We start from the raw sequence: 21,793 nt of genomic DNA on the forward strand, positions 1-21,793 counted from the left end.
CAATACATTGTTGGAACTAACTTCTGTTGGGTGTTGTGCAAGCAGATAATTTGAATAATTTTAAGGAAGAATTACAGTTCCTTAGAGGTGATGGAGAAGTTTCTTTCTTTTTTTTTTTTTTTCTGGCTGGTTTTCTGTAAGCTTGCTCTCTTGTGTCATTTTTCACTTCTAATGCCAACACTTTCTCAGCGCACCCCTTCCCAAACTATGGGCTTCTGTATTTACTGTGTTTTTGTATACTTTTTTTCAGTTTACTTTAAACTTTCATAACCTTTTTATGCTAAGCCAGCTATTACATTACTCAAGGGCAGAGTTTAGTACTATTTCTATCAATGTTTTATTTCCCACCCACCCCAATCAATTTTCTTAATCTTAGTGTATTCTGCAAAATATTTTCTATACTTCTACCAAATTCTGATATGCTGTGAATCCCCTAACTTCCACTCTTACACCAATTGCTCTTAATGCCAATGGCTATCATTAGAGGATGGATTTTAATTCTCACAGCATGTCTGAGATACCTCTCTTTATATGGCAGTAGAAGGCATTTTGAAAATAGTTTGGCTAGAGCTTTACATGCCAGCTGGCCTCCATCTTTCAGCATTTCAATAGTGACTTTATCGGGTCCTGCTGCTTTAGCGTTTTGCACTGATTTTATATCATCTTCTACTTCTTCTACCAAAATTCATGGTACTGCTTCTGCATCTGGTGTTGGATCTAGTTGTTGTCTTTTTCCTTATAAAGATTTGAATAAAATTCTTCCACATGCTTTGGTATTTGTTGCACCATCCTCAAGCTTCGAAGCGAAATTTTGACTCTTATGTGCGATCATTTTTTGTTTTGCTTTCTTTAGCTCTTAATTTTCTTCTAGTGTTCTTCTGACAAGAACGTCGCTGAACTTGTGTATTTTCCTTCTTTTATGTGCTTTCTTATTGCCTTTGCACATTTTATACGTATTCTGCCTTGTTTTTTATGTTACCACTTTCCTTCATTTCTTGTCTCTTTTTTTCATCATGGCAATTGTTTCTTTTGATATTCTGGTTTTTCTTGTTGTACAGTAGACACAAGGGCATAGCCAGTATCTATAAAATACCTCAATGACTTCTTCATTATCGGATAGTTCTAGTTCAAACATTTTGACGATTTTCCAATAGTTCTTTAGTGTCTATCTTCTTCACTTTAGTTGATTTGACCAATTTCTTTTGTTGTTTCTAGCTTTCTGAAAGCAAAAATCAAAATTTCTAGCAATTTTGGTTTTTGCTTTCAGTAAGTGATGGTTGTTCCAACATTAAAATGGTTCAAGATTGAGCAGGCAGTGAATATTGTTTTATTGTTTGTCAGTATGAGTTCAGTTTCACCAGTATTTCCAAGAGGAAATACTAGTTTCCAGACTAAAATAAGATGAAATAAGGAATCGAAGCAGAGGGTCAAAGACGCTACACTGGTGTGCAAAACTTAAGGACCAACACTATTTCTAAAGGTTACAACCACAAAATCAAATGAAATAGCCTGTGATGATTTGCATAACTGTGGCCGTTCAGTAGAAAGCTTGAATCGTGTTGAGAGGCTCACATAAACAGATAAAAGCAGCAGTTCAGCAGTTATGTGAAAATTACCAAATGGTGAGCACGATTGTTACAGACGTTTGATTGGTTTCATGCAGTGCTACAGACAACGAAATGGCCAGTAGACAACATCTGGATGACTTTACCCGGGTTGAATAATTGGGAAGCTCAAGGAAGGTCAAAGTGCGAGGAGTGTGGCTGCAGAGTTCGATATTGCCCATGCATGGTTGGCCTTCAGAACGACAGGTACAGCTGTTAGAAGGACCAGTGGTGGTCGTTGTCCACGAAAAACAACGCCCAATGATGACTGCTATATACCCCTACAGGCCAAGAGGGACCGACACCAGACAGCGGTATCCATCGCAAACCAGCTGCACAGGAGAACAGGATGCAAGATATCACGGTTTACTGTGGCCAGGCAACTCTAGAAAGGTGGACTGTTTGCCTGACGGCCAGTACGCCATGTCCTTTTAACACCTACCCATCAGAGACACTTTACAGTGGTGCATCGAACACAAGGACTGGACAGCAGCGCAATGGGGTAAGGTACTCTTTACTGATGAGAGTAGATTCAGTCTCAGCAGCGATTCTGTATGTCAGCTAATCTGGCGAGAGGGTGGCAAATAGTATCACCCTACAAATATCACTGAAAGGGATCGATATGGCAGTCGAGGTGTTCTTGTCTGGGGAGGCATTATCTTGGGTGGACACACACAACTCCAGATACTAGAAGGTAATACTGTAATTGGTGCATGCTACTGTACTGAGGTAATCCTTCCCCATGTGTGTCTGTTCCAAAGTGCCATTGGCCCCAAGTTCGTGTTTATGGATGATAATGCCACATCCTATCGCATTGCAGCTGTTGATATGCTTTTGGAAAGTGAGGATATTGTTCATATGGATTGGCTTGCCTGTTCCACCGATCTAAATTCCATCGAACACATATGGGATGCTCTTGGGAGACACCTAGCGGCAAGTCCACACCCACCAGAAAATGTTCACCAGCCGAAGATGGCGCTGACAGAGGAATGGACGATGTTACCACAAGAACTTATCAACAACATTGTTCTAAGTATGGACAGGTGGTGCAAAGCCTGCATCGACATTAGGGGTGGCCATGTGTCCTACTGAGGACCACCTTGTCCCTTCTGTTCCCTCTTTGGTAGTGATGCATCTGTATCATTGCAGCCAGTGCTATGTTGCCATTTTTGAATAAAGTCCCTCTGTACCGTTTTGTTTTCGTTGTTGTGTCGGTGTTGTTTCCTTCATAATTTCTGTACCTCACAAGGTTCCTTTGGTATGCTTTTTCCATATCCAGGCCACTCCTATGAGAAGCTACAGGTGAAAACCTGACTGGTCCTTAAGTTTTACACACCAGTGTACCTAATGTTGTACCATGCTGGAGTCTGATTGTGGACCAACACGCTGCATTGGAAATGAAAAAAAAGAAGTGCTGGCTCTTGTCAGAGTAAATATATAGTATGTTATAGCGATCTCAGGCATTGGAATGCAGTAAGTCATACGAGATGAAAATTGCTAAGTGCAGTGTGAAGATCGACATTAAGCACGATGAAAAGTAGTACGTTCCAGGATAGCAGAGAAAAGATAGCTGTCAAAGCAGCGTAATGTAGATGCTGAACTTTGTATAATGTGAAAAAAGCAACATATAACAGAAAAGCATCTTGATATTGCATCCGTAAAATTAATGGTGCAGAAGAAATAAAATATAGGTACTACAGGACAGTGGAAAGTAATGAGAAAGAGGGAATATATTACTTCCTGATATTACTTTCCACTGTCCTGTGGTACCCTACATTTTATTTCTTCTGCGCCATTAGTTTTACGAACCCAGTATCAAGATGCTATTGTTCAGTGTCTACGTTACGCTACTTTGACAGTTATCTTTTCTCTGCTATCTGGAACGTACTATTTAATCGTGCTTAATGTTGATCTTCACATTACACTTAGCAATTTTAATCTCGTATGACTTACTGCATTCCAATGCCTGAGGTCACTATAACATACTATATATTTACTCTGACAAGAGTTAGCACTTATTTTTTCATTTCCAATGCAGCGTGTTGGTCAACAATCAGACTCTAGCATGATACGACAGTAAGTAGCATCTTTGATCCTCTACTTTGACTCCTTATTTCACCTTATTTTAGTTTTTGCTATTACATTTTACTTCTTGCATTTATTATTTTTTTTCTATCTCTGCCTCTGTTGGGTCAGTCATGAAAATATACATCAGCATTCCATATATTTACCCCTGCCCTTAACCTGGCTTCCATATATGCTCAATCTATAACTTGGTTTCTTTGTATCTACCACGTGCTACATGTATTTCATGTTAGAAACAGAAGCCTTGCTTCTTGCTGTATTTCCTTTGGTTTTGATGGCTGAACTTTGAAGATGAAATCTTCAAAGTTAAAGTTGTTAAAATCATCGAATTTGAAGCATTAAGTACATTTAAATTTTATTTTTATTTGACAGGTACCTTTGTTTTATTCCATAATTTGAACTTCCGGTTTTGTTAGACTACCTACTCTCCCTTTGCCATATTCATTATCTACATTTCTTTATGGCCGTTGGGCTCTTTCTACTATATATATAGTAGTACCCCAGGTCTATAATCCTTCATGAATATCTATTCTAAATACATCTGTAACTGTTACTATTATACTATATATACAAAGGGTACTAGGAAAGTTTTGCAATATGACGCAACAATGAATCACAGGAAGCTGCTTGTTGCTGCATGTTGAGACAGGTTCATACGTGCATAGTAGCCGCCGCGCCAAGTCGATGGGCTCAGTTATTCATTAGTAGTGAGAGTGTAAAGTGCTTGCGATGGCATCGTGGTCACGAAATGAGATAAGGACAGTTTTGCGGTATAATTTCGTGCGTGGTTTAACCATAGACCAGTGCTTAGAAGAAATGACTCTTGCACTAGATGATGATTGTCCACATCGTACAATGATATTCAGGTGGTATAGAGAATTCCAAAGGGGAAATTTCACTCTGGAGGATTCTGAGAGGCCGGGAAGGCCACGAACATCAGTTACAGAGGAAAACGTTACTGCTGTGAGGAAAATGCTTGACAAAAACAGGCGAGTGACCTACCAACAGATAGAGGATACTTTGGGCCTAAATGCACCAGCAATTCGTTCGATTCTGCAAGATCATTTGCACGTGAAGAAACTTTGTTCTCTCTGGGTGCCGCATCAACTGACTGAAGAGCAGATGACACAACGTGTGACTTGGTGCCGGGAGATGTTAAAAAAGTTTGATAAGGGACAATCTCGGTATGTGAACAACATCGTGACAGGTGACGAGACTTGGCTGTACTATTACGATCTGTCGACCAAGGCTCAAAACAAAGTTTGGGTCTTTGATGATGACGACACACCCGTAATTGTCAGAAAATCCTGATCTGTAAAGAAGAAAATGATAGCTGTATTTTTCAAATCGAGTGGAATTGTGGAACGTGTCGTTTTGGACACGCAGAAGACAGTCACAGCTAAGTGGTATACTGAACAATGCCTGCCTAAAGTCATTGGATCGATGAAGAACCTGCGGCCAAAGTTAAGAATGGACACCTGGTACCTCCATCACGATAATGCTGCAGCTCACCGCACCAAAGCCTGCACCGAATATTTGACCACGACAGGACTGAAACTTCTCGAGCACCCTCCCTACGGTCCAGACCTTGCTCCCTGCGACTTTGCACTGTTCCCGCATGCGAAAATGAAGCTAAAAGGGAGGCGGTTTTCCAGTGATGAGGACCTTCTACGGGCTTGGGACAACGAGTGTGCTTTACTCCCTAGTGAAACTTGGCAGAACTGGTTTAAAGATTGGTTTCGGAGGATGGAGAGGTGTATTGAATGTAGAGGAAATTACTTTGAAAAAATTAAATAAACAAAGCTGTATTGCAAAACTTTCCTAGTACCCTTTGTATATATATAAAAAAGACATAGATGCATATGCCCTTATTGCATTAACCATGTCCGTCCATCTGTATGTAACAGAGGGACTCCCAGTGAATAAATTTTCATGAAATTTTATATTTTGGGCCACTTAAAAATATTTGTTAGGCTATTCCAAATGCCATTACAATTGGATAAATATAAATCTGGCAACTGTTTCTTTTTATCATACTATTAATATGGAAATAAAAATTCATAGATTAAACACAGTTTTAATGTAGTGTTATTAGCTTTAGACAATTTGTTAAAGCATTACGTGTATTGTTATATAAAACTCGTGAATGTGATTGTGAAGAGATATACAGGGTGTTTTTAAATGATGGGAACACTTTCAGTGATTTATTGCACAAAGGCTGTGGTAATAAAATTACTAACTGAAATTGAAAATTATGGTTGGCCCTCTATTTTTTATATTCTATATATTCATTTTGAAGTTATCTGTCAGGCTAACTTTTATTTTGCCTGTTTGCTGCTAAATTTAAATTATAACCAAATTAGCCTTTATCTTTATGTTTATTAATTGGACTTAGTTAAATAGGCAGATAGCAATCAGAAACAGATAGCTCTGTTAATTATTGGTGGGATATATTGAAAGGGGTTAGCCCTAGAAAGGTTCCTTTCAATTTATCTATATATCAATAATTAGCTACATAATCATTATTGTATTATATAATTATATATTATTACTAATTATATGTTTATTTCCAGGGTATGGCATTGGAGACCTATACAAGGCTATCTTAGTCTTTATAAGTTATTGTCCTTATGGCCCACTGTATACTGTTATGTTTATGTACCATATAGATATTCAGTATCTATATAGTACATATTATACTTTTACTATAATAACTAAATTACAGACTGATGTAATGTTCAATCTACTATTGATGGCATTAATCTGATCTGATAACTTTTACATTTATCCAAATTTTTATATACATACATATATGTAGAGAGAGGGGGAAAAAAAAAAAATGCTGTTGGAGAGTACTAAATGTTATACAGTTTGTAATTAAATTGAATTGCCAAGTGAACTATATTTAATTTTCATTTCTGTTTATTACAGAAAAAAAATTGAATGTACCTGAAATGTAACATGCCACATACATTAACTAATTTGTTTGTCTAGTGCCTCTTCATACCTAAATTAGTTGATTGTGGCCCTTTTCCCAAAATTTTCATGGAGTCCCAGAATACAGTGATCATCACTAGATTATAGTGCTAATCCTGGATTCATTTCCATTTGCAATAATTTTTAAAAATATGATAATTTCATGTTCTAAAAATGGGCCAAAATTTGACTTTCACTCTTGTCTTTTTATTTTTTTCATAAGCCTACTCGGGACCTGTCTGATGTATCTTTCTGTATCGCAGATCTCAGGCAGAATGTGTTGAAGACATTCTTTAAAAATTCTTAAAGCTAGAGTTATATCTGATTGATCCAACAGTTATCACTAACAAAGTCATCTGCTCTTTATGTACTTTGTTAGTCACCTGTTACTGGTCTTTTGTTTTGACTGCAATATTGACAATTTTACCAACTCTCTTACCTTTGACTCATGCAACTCATCGATGAATGGTGCTGATATCAGCACTTTCATCCTTATACATGGTTAGTAATCATCAGAGAATTTCAGTAGGTCTATTTTCAACAGTCAGAAACTCAATAACTGGATATTATTTGAACCATGTTCTCAAAGATGCTTTCATTTAAAATAGCATAACTTGTAAATGAAGAACCATATAATAATGCTGCTGTGCACCTAGTAGCTAGAAACATTTTAGTTAAATGGAGAACATAATTGGAACTTGCTGCCCCATCTAACACTGAAGTTATGAACTAAGAGGAATTGCTTTTTTAGTCTACCTTGTACAATTTGATGTTTTGAGTTACTTTAAAACAAGAAAGTGTATTATATACTAAAAATAAAAAAGAAATTTTTATTATGTAATCAATTTGAATTATTTGCCAGACAAGGCCTATTTCTTTTTTTTTTTGACTAATATTGAATGAAATAATTATTTTATATAGATACAATTTCTTACCCATTCTAAAGTTTTCCATTACAAAAGAAAAAAAAATAAAATTAAATTAAAATAACACTGGGTTAGCTCATATCTTCAATATTGCATACGTTTTATAGCCACAATTTAGGAATATTATGATCCTTGCTGGAAAAAGTCCAGAGAAGAGAAACAACTAATTGGGTTATTTTTAAGAATACCTCAACCGGTACAATTTGCAGAACAAGGGAAGCTTGTTCCATAAATTCTACTGTTCAGAAATCAAGCATTTGTGTGGTTGATTGGATTGAGGTTTATGTGGCTTGAAAAGGGTCAAGTAATCTAAAGTTTGAGAGCATCTTAAATATTTTCTGGACATTTTTCAGACATTAAATTGAGAAGGGATAATTGCAAAACAGTTGTGGATACATTTGCCCTGATTCAACATAATTGATTTTTGGAATAGTCTTGGTCTTGGTAGTGGGAAGTTCATCTGAATTGAAAGATGGGATTGGGTAAATATATGGAAGAAACAGATGAATGAAGGTGGGGAGTTTGCATTTAGTGTTTTTTTTTGCCATGTTATATAAGCTTTCATCAGTTTGCTAATGATGCCCTGTGTGCATTAACATGAAGCTTTATTTATATAGGAGAACAGGTGAGAGTTCTGTCTTACAACAGGACAGGTGAATGGTGCGAGGCTCAATCACGGACTGGTCAGGTAGGATGGGTACCAAGTAATTACATCACCCCAGTAAACAGCTTGGAAAAGCACTCTTGGTACCACGGGCCAATATCTAGGAATGCAGCAGAATATCTTCTTAGTAGTGGTATTAATGGCAGCTTTTTGGTAAGGGAGAGTGAAAGCAGTCCTGGTCAGAGGTCAATTTCCCTAAGATACGAAGGCAGAGTTTACCACTATAGGATTAGTGAAGATCAAGAAGGAAAGGTGAGATTTATTCCATTGTTATTTATGACAAAAGTTATCATTTACCTAATTTAAGAAATAATGTTTACATGAATCTTATTATCAGAAACCAATATTAATTTTTTTAAAACTTTTTTTTTATTGCTGCGAATATTTAGAAATTTAGTACGAATGATATTAAGAATAGGAAATCGGAGGATTTACTTAACAAGTACAAGACCGTTGTTTAGAAAGTCGTGAGTTAGGATTAAAATTTAAAATGTCTAATTCTGCTCAGACATGGTAGGAGGGAGTATATGATGAGAACCTATTAATTCAGCCATGGAGAGACTGTGTAAGTCTCATGGGGTATAACTTTTCTTAGTACGGTCTGTGATTGTTAACAGGAGAAGCTGTTTTTACAATGATGGGATACCCTTAAATAGAAGGGATGTAAGGGTATTTGCTGATACTATTGAGTGTTGGGTAGGTCATCAAAATGCTATCTCTGGGAGGGGGTGATAAGCAGAGTAATAGATAAAGAGCAGCTTCAGGTGAGATGTGATACTTGAATTGCTTCTATTGGAACATGCAGCAGTCTGGAAAACAAGATGTCAGGAATTACAAGGCTTGTTGGGGGGGGGGGAGTCCTCATAGAATAAGCAAATATGTGGGCTCTCTGGATTACTAGGAGTGAAAAGAGTGCATACTGTATATACATGTGTATACAGTAATGCTAGGAGTATAGTAAACAAATTTGATGAATTTCAAGTATTAGTTGAGCTGTCAGGGTTACCTGCAAATTTAAATGGGAAGTATTTGGTAAGTAATACAGAAGCTACTAAGCTTTTTATACCAACAGTGAGATATTTTTTGAGGTGTAGACTTAAGTGGATGTCAGATGAACATATGAGGCTAGTGGCAGAGAAGAAAAATGGAATGATTGTAAATTATCAGAAAACACAGAAACCTACAGTAAGTATAAACTGTTCTGCAATGAAGTCGTTAAAGGAGTTAAGCAAGCTAAGGCATATTATGAAAATTGTTTGCTTATGTTAGCACTTCAAGAAAAGGGATGAACTTACATTGGCTCTCTAGATATCACTTGCTAAACTATTAATGATCATGCTCAGACTGCTGACAAACTGAATAAATATTTTGCCTCTACACTTTTACATAAGGAATTTTTTTGGTGATGCAGATGCCAGAAGTATATCAAATTCTAACAGGGGTCTAAATGATTTTGTGATTACTGAGAGAAAGGTTAAAAAGAGGTTGCTGAGACTAAATGGGAATAAGGCACTTAGGATGATAGGATATATCCAATTATATTAAGAGAGGTAGCAAAAAGAGGTAAGCAAACCTTTAGCAATAATTATGAGAGCATCCTTGCATTTTTCAGGGGAAGTCCCTTCGAACTAGAGATATACGAATGAATCCCCAATGCAGAAAGGAGGATTGGAGGGAAACATAGGTAATTGCAGCCCAGTAAACTTGACTTCAGTTCAGGGAGAATAATGGAGTCACTAGTAAAAGGAGGGAGGGAAAAAAAAGCAGTTCTCAACTACTAGACAGGAATGCAGTTATATGTTGGTCATGTCGTGGATTAATTATTATTATTATAATTAGCCATATGGTGCAAGGAAGCCTGAGGTTTGACCCTGGGTGTGCCAAGCCCATACTCACCAGATGTGAGCCGCTGGGGGTGTTCTGTTAAAGGAAGATGTCTGACTCATCTGATTGAATATTCTGATGCAGTAATGAAGGAACTGGTTGCAAACGATAATTTTGACATTATATACTAAGATTTCAGAGAAGCGTTTGATCCCGTTGTACATAAGACTGCTATACAGTATGGAGCAGTGCGGCATTATGGGCAAGTTCCTGCTATGGATAAAATGGTGGTTGAGTGGGAGTAAACAAAGGATAGTCATCAGTAGGCATTTCTCTCCTTCGAATAATGTTATTAGTGTAGTCTCCAGGGTTCGACGATAGGCCCATTGTTGTTTTCAATATTTAGTAACAAAATTGATGAAGGCATATCAGGTGTCTAAGGTTTCTGATAATATGAAGGTTGACAGACTAGTTCATGACAGTAATCAAGGTATGCTACTGCAACAAGAAAAATTAAGCAGATGAGCTTGAGTAGTGGTAAGTGAAGTTTAACATTGGCAAATGTGAGATATTGCATATGGGTAACAGTAATCCCAGAATTACATAACTGTGAGGTACCATGCTTGGCATAGGGGAGTAATTATGTATTATGTGAAGTTCTCTAAGTAGTGCAGATGGGCTGCTAGGGGTTTTGTCAACAAAATATAGTAATTTTTCCAGAGGGATAAGTAGGTGATTATCCCATTGTATAAGGCCACATCTTGAGTACTCCATAAAAGAACTAGACAAATTCTTGGAGGATAAGGATGGGTGAAGCGTGTGTGTGTGTGTGTGTTTGGCGGTTTTTTTTTTTTTTTGGCTGATGCCATTTAAGTTTGCTTTCTTGCATCATTTACCAATTCTACTGTTACTACTAACGTCTTGAAGCCTCATTTGAAAATGCGGATTTCTTGGAATGAGTGCAGAGAAGAGCAACAAGATAAGTGAGGGAACGAAAGCGTACCCTTACCAAGAAAGACTTCATTTCTGCAAATTGCTCCCCAAAAAAAAAACCCCTTCCCATTTTACTGATCCATTCGTTCCAGGTGTTTGTCTAGTTCTGCCTTGAATTTATTTAAGCTATCAACTTCCACAACAACAGATGGAAGTTTGTTCCAGCAATCAACTACCTGCTGGCTAAAGGCAAATTTCCGCACACATATTCTACAACTGTCTTTCCTCAGTTTGAATCTATGCCCTCTCAGGTTTGTAATCTGAGTAAGAGGAAGAACCTCATCAGCATTGAGCCTGCTCAATCCATTCAAGGCCTAATACACCTCAATCAGATCACATAGCAGGTACCTAGTTTCCAGAAGCTGCAATTTGCAGAACTTAAGTCTTTACGAAGCACCCCTTTGTTCCCCTCTCCAGTCTTCTTGAAGTGATGAGTCTTCCACACATCTACTCCAGGTGACCATTGCTTTATACAAGGGGATAATCACCTCGTTATCCCTGCTTGCAAAATTCCTCTGTATCATTGACAAGACCCCATGACCTACTCTGTTAGCCTGGCTGCACTGCTCAGAAAACCTCTTATCTCACTACAAAATTACCCCAGGTCTCTCTCATTCTTAGCACATGCTTCTTGATTAAACCGGTATTCGAGCCCATGACCGCCAAACATGGAGGATGCGGAAAGGTCAGGGAATGACCACTGCATATGCCCGGAGCAACATGTCTTTAGTTGCTAATGCTCCTAAAAAATAAAAACCGAAATCTCTGCGACCTTTATAACAGCAAACACCATTTACTTAACCCCTGATGCTAGTTACATCTTTAAGTAAATCCCACATCAGTACACTGTGATCACTGCCACCGAGTTGTTCCTTTATCTGTAAATTCTTAATGCATGAATAATCACTACTGATAATCAGATCAAGAGTATTACTCCTTCTTGTTGCCCCTCTAACATGCTGCTGTAGAAAACAATCATCCAACAAATCCACAAAATTGTACAAGTGACCAATGCATAAGTTCCACAAGTCTACATCTGGGAAGTTAAAATGCCCCATTATAAGACACTCTGATTTATTGGCCCACTGTTTCCTCTGTATAATTGTTCATTGTACTCATCAGAGTCATTAGGCCTATAACAAACTCCTGGTCTCATTTTTGCTTTCCCATTGCTAATGTCACACCAAACTGACTCAAAATTGTGCTGTCCGTATATATTAACTGGATGCACTTCCTTAGATTTTGTGTTTCTTGATGAACAGCACAACCCCTCCTCCCTTCTTATCCTGTCTATCCTTTCTGTACACATTTTTCTCCCCAAATTCCAATTTTGCATCCCCTATATCTAAGTGACACCACATCTCTGATATCCCAACAGTATCTGCCTTGGATGTCTTAACCAGCACTTCAAATTCATCAAATTTATTTACTTTACTTTACTCCTAGCATTGGTGTACATGTAAGTATGCCGACCGGGCTAGCCAGGTGGGTAAGGTGCCTGCCTGGCAACCCAAAGGTCACGGGTTCGAATCCCGCCTCGGGCTTGGATCAAAGTACTGCAAAAACCTTGGGAGGTGCACTATGGCCACAGAAGCCGATGCGCCAACAACTACCAAAAAAAAAAAAAAAAAAACATGTAAGTATACATGCACCTGTTCTTACTCTTAGTTACTCTAACACAGCCCATGTATTTACTTGTTTATTGACTCCCAGCTGTTCTTGAAATCCTCAGCAACTTGGTTTCTGGGCTGCTGTTCATTCCAATAGAAGCAGTGCAAGAATCATTTCCACCTCTGCTTGTGGCTACTGTTAATCTGTTAGTCTGTGAATCTCCCCCAAGCTGCAGTTTTCCGACCCACCTAACACTGCCTCGATAGCATCAGCAAACATTCTTGCACCCTTTCTATTTAAGTGTATCCCATCCCTGTAGAAGCAGTCTCTCCTGTTAACAAGAACAGGCCACGTTGAAAAAAAACTACCTGATGAGCCCTGCACAATCTCTGCAGGGCTGAATTAATTGACAAGGCTATCATCACATACTCCCTCCTATCGTGTCTGGCCAGAATTTCAGACACTTTCAATCGTAGCTTTTTTTCAACATTGACCTGTACTTGCTAAGTAAGTCCACAGATCTCCTTCACTTAATGCCATTAGCGCCGACGTGTACAATGTTATCATTGTTCTTTTGTTCATCTTAAAAGATGATATCTGGTCTAAAATATCAACTTTTGCCCCTGGCAGACATACTCCGGTCTTGTTCCACCTATTCTTTTTGCACAATATATTTCTCGTTTTCCTGATAATTAGTAGTAGTAGTAATGGAGGCATGTGATGCAAGAAAGCAAGCATATGAGCTTATGTAGCATCAGCCAAAAAAAAAAAAAAAAAAAATTCACACATCCATATCTGTCTGCACAATTACTCCCAGATCTTTTTCATTTTCTATCACCCTAAGTGTAGTACCAGATATTTGGTACGTTTCTTTAGGGTTACTTCTACCCATATGGAGTACTTTGCATTTGTCAATGTTAAACTTCAGTTGCCACTTCTCAACCATCTGCTCAAATTTTATAGATCCTGTTGCAGCAGCACACTACCTTTACTGTCATTAACAACCCTCCCTACCTCTGTATCTGCAAACTTTGACATTAAGCCTTATATACCTTCATCAATATCATTGATAAATTTACAAAACAACAGTGGGCACAACATTGACCCCTGAGGGGATCCACTAATATCATTAGTCCACGAAGAGCAGCATCCATTCATTACCACTCTGTCTTCTCCCACTCAACCACCTTTTTATCCATTGGAGCAACTTACTCTTAATATCAATTTGTACAGTATTCTTCCATGTGCAACAGTGTTGAAAGCTCCTGAAATCCAAGTATATGATATCAAAATTATTTTTTGCCTCCAGTTCTTCTGTAACCACATCATAGTATCCAATCAAATTTGTCAGACAAGTCTTTCCCTTAACAAACTGTGTCTGAATTATTATTGGAGTCTTGTCTAGATGATCCTGCAATGCATCTTTAACCAGTGACTCCATTATTTTCCCCAGAACTGAAGTTAAATTAACTGTTCTGTTATTACTTGTGTCACCCTTACCCAGAGGAATGTACCAACTTAGGGTGATAGAAAATGAAAAGACCTGGGAGTGATTGTGCAGTCAAATATGAAGTTTTCTGACTATGCAAACAAGCTGCCAGAGCAGGTCATGGGGGTGTTGTCAATGGTATACAGGAATTTTGCTAGCAGGGAAAAGGAGGTGATTATCCCTTTGTATAAGTCAATGGCCAGGCCATGCCTTGAGTACTGCGTACAGGTCTGGAAGCCTCAGGAAGGGCGTAGAGTTGCTTGAGCATGTAAGAAGAGTACCAAGATTGGTGAGGGGGGGGGGAACGAAGGGGGTCCTCTTACCAAGAAAGGTTTAAGTTCTGTAAATTGCAGCAGCTGGAGACTAGGCACCCGTGAGGTGATCTGATTGAGGTGTATAAGGCCTTGAATGGTTTGAGCATGCTGAATTCTGATGGGATTCTTCTGCTTGCTCAGATTATGAACCTGAGGGGGCATAAATTCAAATTGAGGAAAGATAATTGTGTGGAAATTTGCCTTTATTCAGCGGGTGGTTAATTGCTTCCACAACTTCCATCTGTAGTTGTGGAAGTTGATAGCTTAAATAAATTCAAGGAGGAACTGGACAAACTTTTAGAGGAAGTCCTTGTGTGAAATTGGATTTTTTTTCTTTTTTTCTGCCTGATGCTACATTAGCTCATACGCTTGCTTTCTTGCCTCACATGCCACTATTATTATTGCAACTGTTACAGGTCATGTTGTTCGAGTTAGACTAGTTTTCTCTCAAAATTTTGAATTTTAGTGTGGTGTATGATTAAATTCATAAGTTTTTTTCCAATAGTTTTTTAGTTTTTTTGTATTATTGTCTCCATTATTGATTCATAATTTTTAATGAGCAGTGTAAATGTGTTGACACATTTCTAATTACACACACGCACACGCATGCACACACACACTTATATAATTATACATATCTGAATAACGTTTGAAATAGTAGAAAATCTGAATCTTTCATAATAAAAAGAAAATAAAAAGGTAAAGCAAATGTCAGAGGCAAAAAAAAAACATATTCCTCTACATGATGCTTGAAATATTTATTTCAAGCATCAGTTATTTTTATAACCATAAAAATAAATTAGAATAAGAATTTTAAAAATATAAAAAAAATAATAATAATGCCAGCAGCATTATTATTATTATTATTTTTGCATTGGAATGCTCGTATCTGTTCTATTTTTAATGTGGCGGACTCATCTTTCGACTCGTCTTTGCAGCGATTTGTTTAGTGATCGAAATGCAGCGATTCCTTGACCATTATTGGCCTTGTGGTCCTCTGTTGAGATGGGTGCGTAATGATCAGTCTATTTTTGGTTTATTTTATTGTAGTGGTTTACATCCCTGTTGGTGAGATTTCACATAAATTTGGACCTGGTGCCTGTCAGAGGGGGCACCATTAAATTTCTATTTAATTGGCATTCGAAATTTAATGGATTATTATTTTATTATCTTTACATTTAGATGTTCTAAATTATTTTAGAGAGTTTCTGCTGCAATATTTTTACTCTTGTTTCTCCTCTCTTCTCTCCCTGTTGGTTTGATCGTTAAGTTTAATTTTCACTATTTTCACTCTTCTGTCTACTATTTTCACTCTTCTGTCTTGCCATGCTGCTGGAATTATTATTATTATTTTATTATTATTTTTAATTCTTATTCTAATTTATTTTTATGGTTTTTATATATATATATATATATATATATATATATATATATATAGCCCTCGATTTACGTCAGGGTTAGTTTCCTGGGGTGACAGGCACAAATGGAACCCTTTATATAATGGAGTCAATCGGAAATTACAGGGTTAGGTTCCAGGCACCAAAAAATTTACCTACCACTTTGCATTGATTGTTTTATTTTATTAGCATTCTTCATAGTTTTAGTAATAGTCGATGGAGGCATATTCATAGCTGTATACATTAGGGCGGCTTTTACCAGATTCCATCCTCTGAATATTGCACTAGGATTCAATAAATTTCTTTTACCAGACAAGGCATCTCTTTATTCTATTAAATTAAAAACTTTATAACACGACTGGCAAAAACTGCATACAGATATTTGACTGCCGTGCACTTCTTCCGTGCACAAAATGACTGCCGTGCACTTCTGTCGCAAACATTCTTTACATCCTGATCCAGGCTCAGTTGGATTCTCATTGTCTTACTTTCCAGTTTAGTATTAGATTTCTTGGTTTAATACTTGATAAAAAATTAAACTTCCTAGAGCATATAAAACATATTCGTAAAAGTTGTCTTAGAAAACTAAATCTTCTCAAAGTAATTTCTTCTATGCCATGCGGTACAGATCGTTACATGTTGTTACATCTATTTCGCTCACTTATCAGATCCCAGTTAGACTATGAGTCTCCTGCATGTGACTCGGCCAGGCCAAGTGTATTGAAATGGCTCGATCCTGTACTAGTCTCTTGGACCAAAAATAATGGATATCGGCTTCCTAAACCAAAAACGACTGCCGTGCACTTCTTTTGCAAACATTCTTTACATCCTGATCCAGGCTTTCAGTTGGATTCTCATTGTCTTACTTTCCAGCTTAGTATTAGATTTCTTGGTTTAATACTTGATAAAAAATTAAACTTCCTAGAACATATAAAACATATTCGTACAAGTTGTCTTAGAAAACTAAATCTTCCCAAAGTAATTTCTTCTATGTCATGGCATACAGATCGTTACATGTTGTTACATCTATTTCGCTCACTTATCAGATCCCGGTTAGACTATGGGTCTCCTGCATATCACTCGGCCAGGCCAAGTGTATTTAAATGGCTTGATCCTGTACATCACAGTGCACTAAGAGTTGCATGCAGAGTTTCGCACATCACCAATCTTAAGCCTCTATACCGAAGCCTGTGAACCACCGTTACACCTTAGGTGAGAAGTTCTGCTACTAAATTATGCAGCCAAAATCAGCAGTCTCCCACATCATCCCATGTGGCAATGCCTCTTCTTGCCAAAATGGAGAAATCTCTATCAAACTAAACAACATTTCAAAAACCTTCTGGCATTAGGCTTCAAGCTTTGATCACAAGCTGGAGCCTGAAGTTTACTAACACTCTTCAGGACACTAGCATTTAACCCCAGGGGCTCACATCTGGTGAGTATGGACTTGGCACACCCAGGGCCCTTAGCCGGATATCATCATACTTCTCTTTCTTGGTGATTCCCCCCCCCCTCTCTCTCTCAGAGGTACAGAATTTTTTTTTGGCTGGTGCAGCATAAGCCTCAGGCTTCCTTGCACCATTTGGCTAATAATAATGGAAACCCAGCCATGGCAAATGCCTCCGGTACATACTGATAGACATTTTTAGCAATGGGGAAAGAATAACTTCTCCAACATTAGACAGATACGTATGGCTCACTCCACCGAATTTAGTAGTTTCATTCAACTATACACAGATGGACCCAAAACTGGTAATAAAGTTGGCACAGCTGTAGTACTACAAAATGCCACCATCTTCAGACAGCTCCCATCCGAATGCAGTACTTATACTTCAGAGTTATATGGTATTCTACTAGCCCTAGAGAATATAAAAGAAGCCTCGTTCGCTAAATCCATTATATATACGGACTCATTAAGGGCTGTTAATGCTCTACAGACCAAAAATCATTCCCTAGTCATCATCTGCTACAGAAAATTTGGGCACAGTTATTAGCACTTCATGGACATGGACAGCTCTTAATATTTTGTTGGATCCCTGGACACGTTGGAATCCTAGGAAACAAGCAGCCAGATTTAGCTGCTAAAATTGCTACAAATGTGATGCCATCTAATTTCAGGGCTCCTTATAGTGATCATAAGTCCTTTATCAAACATACATATAAAGAACTGTGTACACGTATGTGGAAAGATCAAACAAATAATAAATTTTTTGAAATCAAGAGAGAACCTAAACAGTGGCAATCCAGCGTAAGACGAAACAGAAAGGAAGAAACCATCCTAGCCAGATTACACATTGGTCATACTTTCCTCACTCATAGCTATCTACTAACAAAGAGTGACTCTCCACAATGCAGTAATTGTTTATGCCCTAACAGTAAAGCATATCATCATAGAATGCCCGCAATATCAAAAAGGACGGAAAACAGCTTTTCCCTCTAATTTTCATAATTGCAACCAGTTAACATGACAGTGTGTTCTAGGAGATCGAGAGAACATGGATGAAAATTTTCTTTTCCTAAAATTGATAAATAAATATCACCTTATCTGAACCCCTATCGCCTGTAAGAAAAAAAAAAGAAAATATCAGACAGTAATTAGTGCATTAATGCAAATCTAAAAAAATCTAACAACAACTTTCCTGGCATTAGCCGCCCTCTCATCTTGCTAATATGTTCTGTTGCGGTAACAAACAAGCATTACCTAGACCAATATTATCAGATATATGTGTATCTATATTAACCTTGTCCCCTCCAAACTAGCAGTTTCCCTTAACCTTTAAGGTATCCTCAATAATACTGCCAAAAACTCTTGCACCACCTTTGTTTAAATATATCCCATCATATTGTGAATGCTTAATATCATTACTCCCCTTAAAATCTGACAGTCTGTTGGTGATGTCATTAATAGTTGCTCCCAACAAGACATACCATGGTTCTAGTCCACCTACCCTTATTACAAAAAAATATTTCCTGTTTCTCTGACAATGGGATCTCCTAATAAAACTAAGACTTTTTGAACCAGAGTAGTTTGCACCTGGTTATTCTGTTCTTGGGCTCAGGAGTGCATCACTTTGCAGGTTACTAGGGTCTTGAATCCCCTACGAGTTCTGTTACATTATTTTCGAGGGCAAGAACCATTCTTTCAGTGACTCAAATTGTTCTTGCAATGCACCAAATTTTAACTTAAGATTGGTGCACTCCTTGCAAAGGTGACAAAGAAAAGAATCTCCAAGTGAGCTAGAATTATCCACTAGATTGACCTTGGAATTCATGCCACAGGTTCTGCAAAGGATAAAATCATGACTTGCCCGGAAATCACCATCGGCTATTTCCGTACAAGTCATGATACCCTCTGATGAAATGTTAAAGGCAGATCTTGTAATAACCATTATAAAATTTACTAATTATTAATAAAAGAGACTTCCAAAAAATTATATTTATAATATTAAAAAAATTAAATTATTACAGAGAAAAAAAAATTTTTCGAAAGAAACTCTACAATCTATCAAATAACCTTTGAAATCCTGCTCCACTCACCTCTTATTTATGCTTCTTTGCTGCTGTCGCTATGAAGAGCTCCAATAGGCTCATCTACTTGCCATGAATGCCAACAGCCAAATGATCCTTCATACGACTGTTGGTTTTCTGGCCAGTTCAAAGAGATGGAATTCGTGGCATTCATGCCATAAATCTTGTAATATGTATAATTTACTAATTATTAATAAAAAACACTTTCAAAAAATTATATTTATAATATTAAAAAAAAAAAAAAATCAGATTATTAATGTAACAAATGTCCTGAATTGGCATTCATGCATTTGTTACTCCAGTTCAAAGAGTCTTTTGATACTATGTATAGCAATCTATTTTTTGTGCCATTTTATCTCAACTGATGTCTTTAAATTAATTTAAAATTTGTTTATGCTAAATCTTATCTAGCAGTGTTATGGCAACAAAACGTAAATGGATGGAATTAAGCCTGGGACGGAATTAAACTGAAAATTATACAAGAGGCTGATTGGATGGAAAGATGCAAAATGGACATTGCAAAGGAATACAACATCCCTTTAATAAACTTTATTTATAATACAGAAAAACCGAAAAAGACTTGAAGTGTGTGACACTGGAGCAGCGATAAAAAAACAGGAAATGAATTTGTGGTGCAAAACATGAGGAGCTTGAAAGAAAACTGTTAGAGTGGTACTAACAAATGCTGCATTTAATTTGCCAATATCAGGTCCGATTTTGCAAGAAAAGGCAAATTATCTAGCTCAGCAACATGGAATTAGTGACTTCAAATGCATGCAGCATAGCTCCATGTGGCTGGCTCCAAAGATTTAAAGACAGGAATAAATTGGTTTCTTGAAATGTTTGCAACAAGTCTGGATTAGTCAACAAAGAAAAGGCTACAGACTGGTTGTGTTCTGTAAGGTCCATTCTTGAAAAATAGGAGGAAATGGATATTTTTAATCTTGGCGAGACAGGTTTATTTTATAATCGGCTGTTGAGGAGAGTCTTGTCATGGTGGAAAATTTAGCAAACAAAGATTCACTGTTTGTTATGCTGCAGTTCAGATGGCAGAACCAAACTACGCCCACTTGTGATTGGTAAGTTTTCCAAGCCAAAATGTTTTAAAGCATTAACCAACTTCCCTGTGAGTATGAGGCCAATAGAAGTGCTTGGCTAACAGTCAAATATTTTTAGCCTTAGTTATCAAAAGTGGACAGAAGAATAGCTTCAGAAAAAGGAACATTTTGATGATTCTAGATCGTACAGTACATTCTGCCGAGTGACCTAAGTTGACAAATATACAGCTGTTGTTTTTTACCTGCCAATACCACCAGTTTAATGCAACCACCTGATCAAGGCATTATTTATAACCTTAAGAGAGCATACAGAGCCTGCCTCATAAGGTTCTTGATCTGCAACATAGGAGGAGGAGATAATTTGTAGCCAAATTGGAATGTCTTGGATGCTATCTGTAATCTTGCTGTAATCTTGTTATTTATATATTATTATTCTACAATATATATATTATATGTACCAAAAAAAAAAAAATAAATAAATTGACCCTTCTGGCGGACTTCATTATTACAAAACGTGAAAAATTTGGTTCCCTTGAAGAACTTTGTTAACGAGATTCGACTGTAATTATAATTAACCTTCTACTTAACAATATTGTCTTATTCTTGAACTATTGGTGTTATAATCTTATAATTATAAGATTGTTACTTATTGACATACATACAACTACTTATGGATACACAAGTCTACCATGCCCAGGGCCATTACTAACATGGATAGGAATTCGCCCTCTTAGATGACCTGATCTTTATATTCTTCAGTCACATACTGTTTACTTTTTTACAACTAAAATTTTTCCACACTCTGGGCTATTAATGTAATATGAGGAAGGAGTGTCTATATCTATCCTAATTACATTCCTAATTTCGCCTACTGTTCGCTAATGCAGTGATTCTCTGACCATTGATTGGCCTTGTTGTCCTCTGTCCAGATTTTCCTAATTTGGTCATATTGGTCAGTCTATTATTATTATTAGCCATATGGTGCAAGGAAGCCTGAGGCTTATGCTGCACCATCCAAAGAAAATTCCCAAGTTACCCTGTGTGAGAGTGAGAGAGGGGGAGAATCATTAAGAAAGAGAAGAAGAATGATGATATCCAGCTCAGGACCCTGTGTGTGACAAACCCATACTCACCAGATGTGATTTTATTTTGTTGGTCAAGTTGTAGTTGGTTTTTCTCTTTTTTCTAGTGATATTTCACATAATTAAATTGCCATATTCTAAAATTTTGGTTATTTGGTATCGCATTTTTTGACTTTTCTAAATTATTTTAGGAGTGTTCCTTCTGCAGTATCCTGTGTCTTGATTCCCCCACCCCCTCGTTT

The 21,793-nt window shown here is 37.2% G+C and overlaps 1 protein-coding gene across 4 annotated transcripts in view; it reads left to right on the forward strand.

The window, feature by feature from the left end:
- LOC150087315 (uncharacterized) overlaps positions 1-21,793 on the forward strand; it is a 410,003-nt gene that overhangs the window by 84,079 nt on the left and 304,131 nt on the right. For 3 of the 4 annotated variants that reach the window (XM_090371118.1, XM_090371117.1, XM_090371119.1), the window contains one exon: positions 8,209-8,507. In XM_090371118.1, coding sequence (XP_090227244.1) covers positions 8,209-8,507 — 299 coding nt within the window. Of the gene's footprint in view, positions 1-8,208; positions 8,508-21,793 lie in introns of those variants that run through there. The other variant, XM_090371121.1, reaches the window with a different exon arrangement.

This window comes from Mastigoproctus giganteus, chromosome 4, assembly GCF_048544385.1.
Source record: "Mastigoproctus giganteus isolate SK-2022 chromosome 4, ASM4854438v1, whole genome shotgun sequence".
Classification (NCBI taxonomy): Eukaryota; Metazoa; Arthropoda; class Arachnida; order Uropygi; family Thelyphonidae; genus Mastigoproctus; species Mastigoproctus giganteus.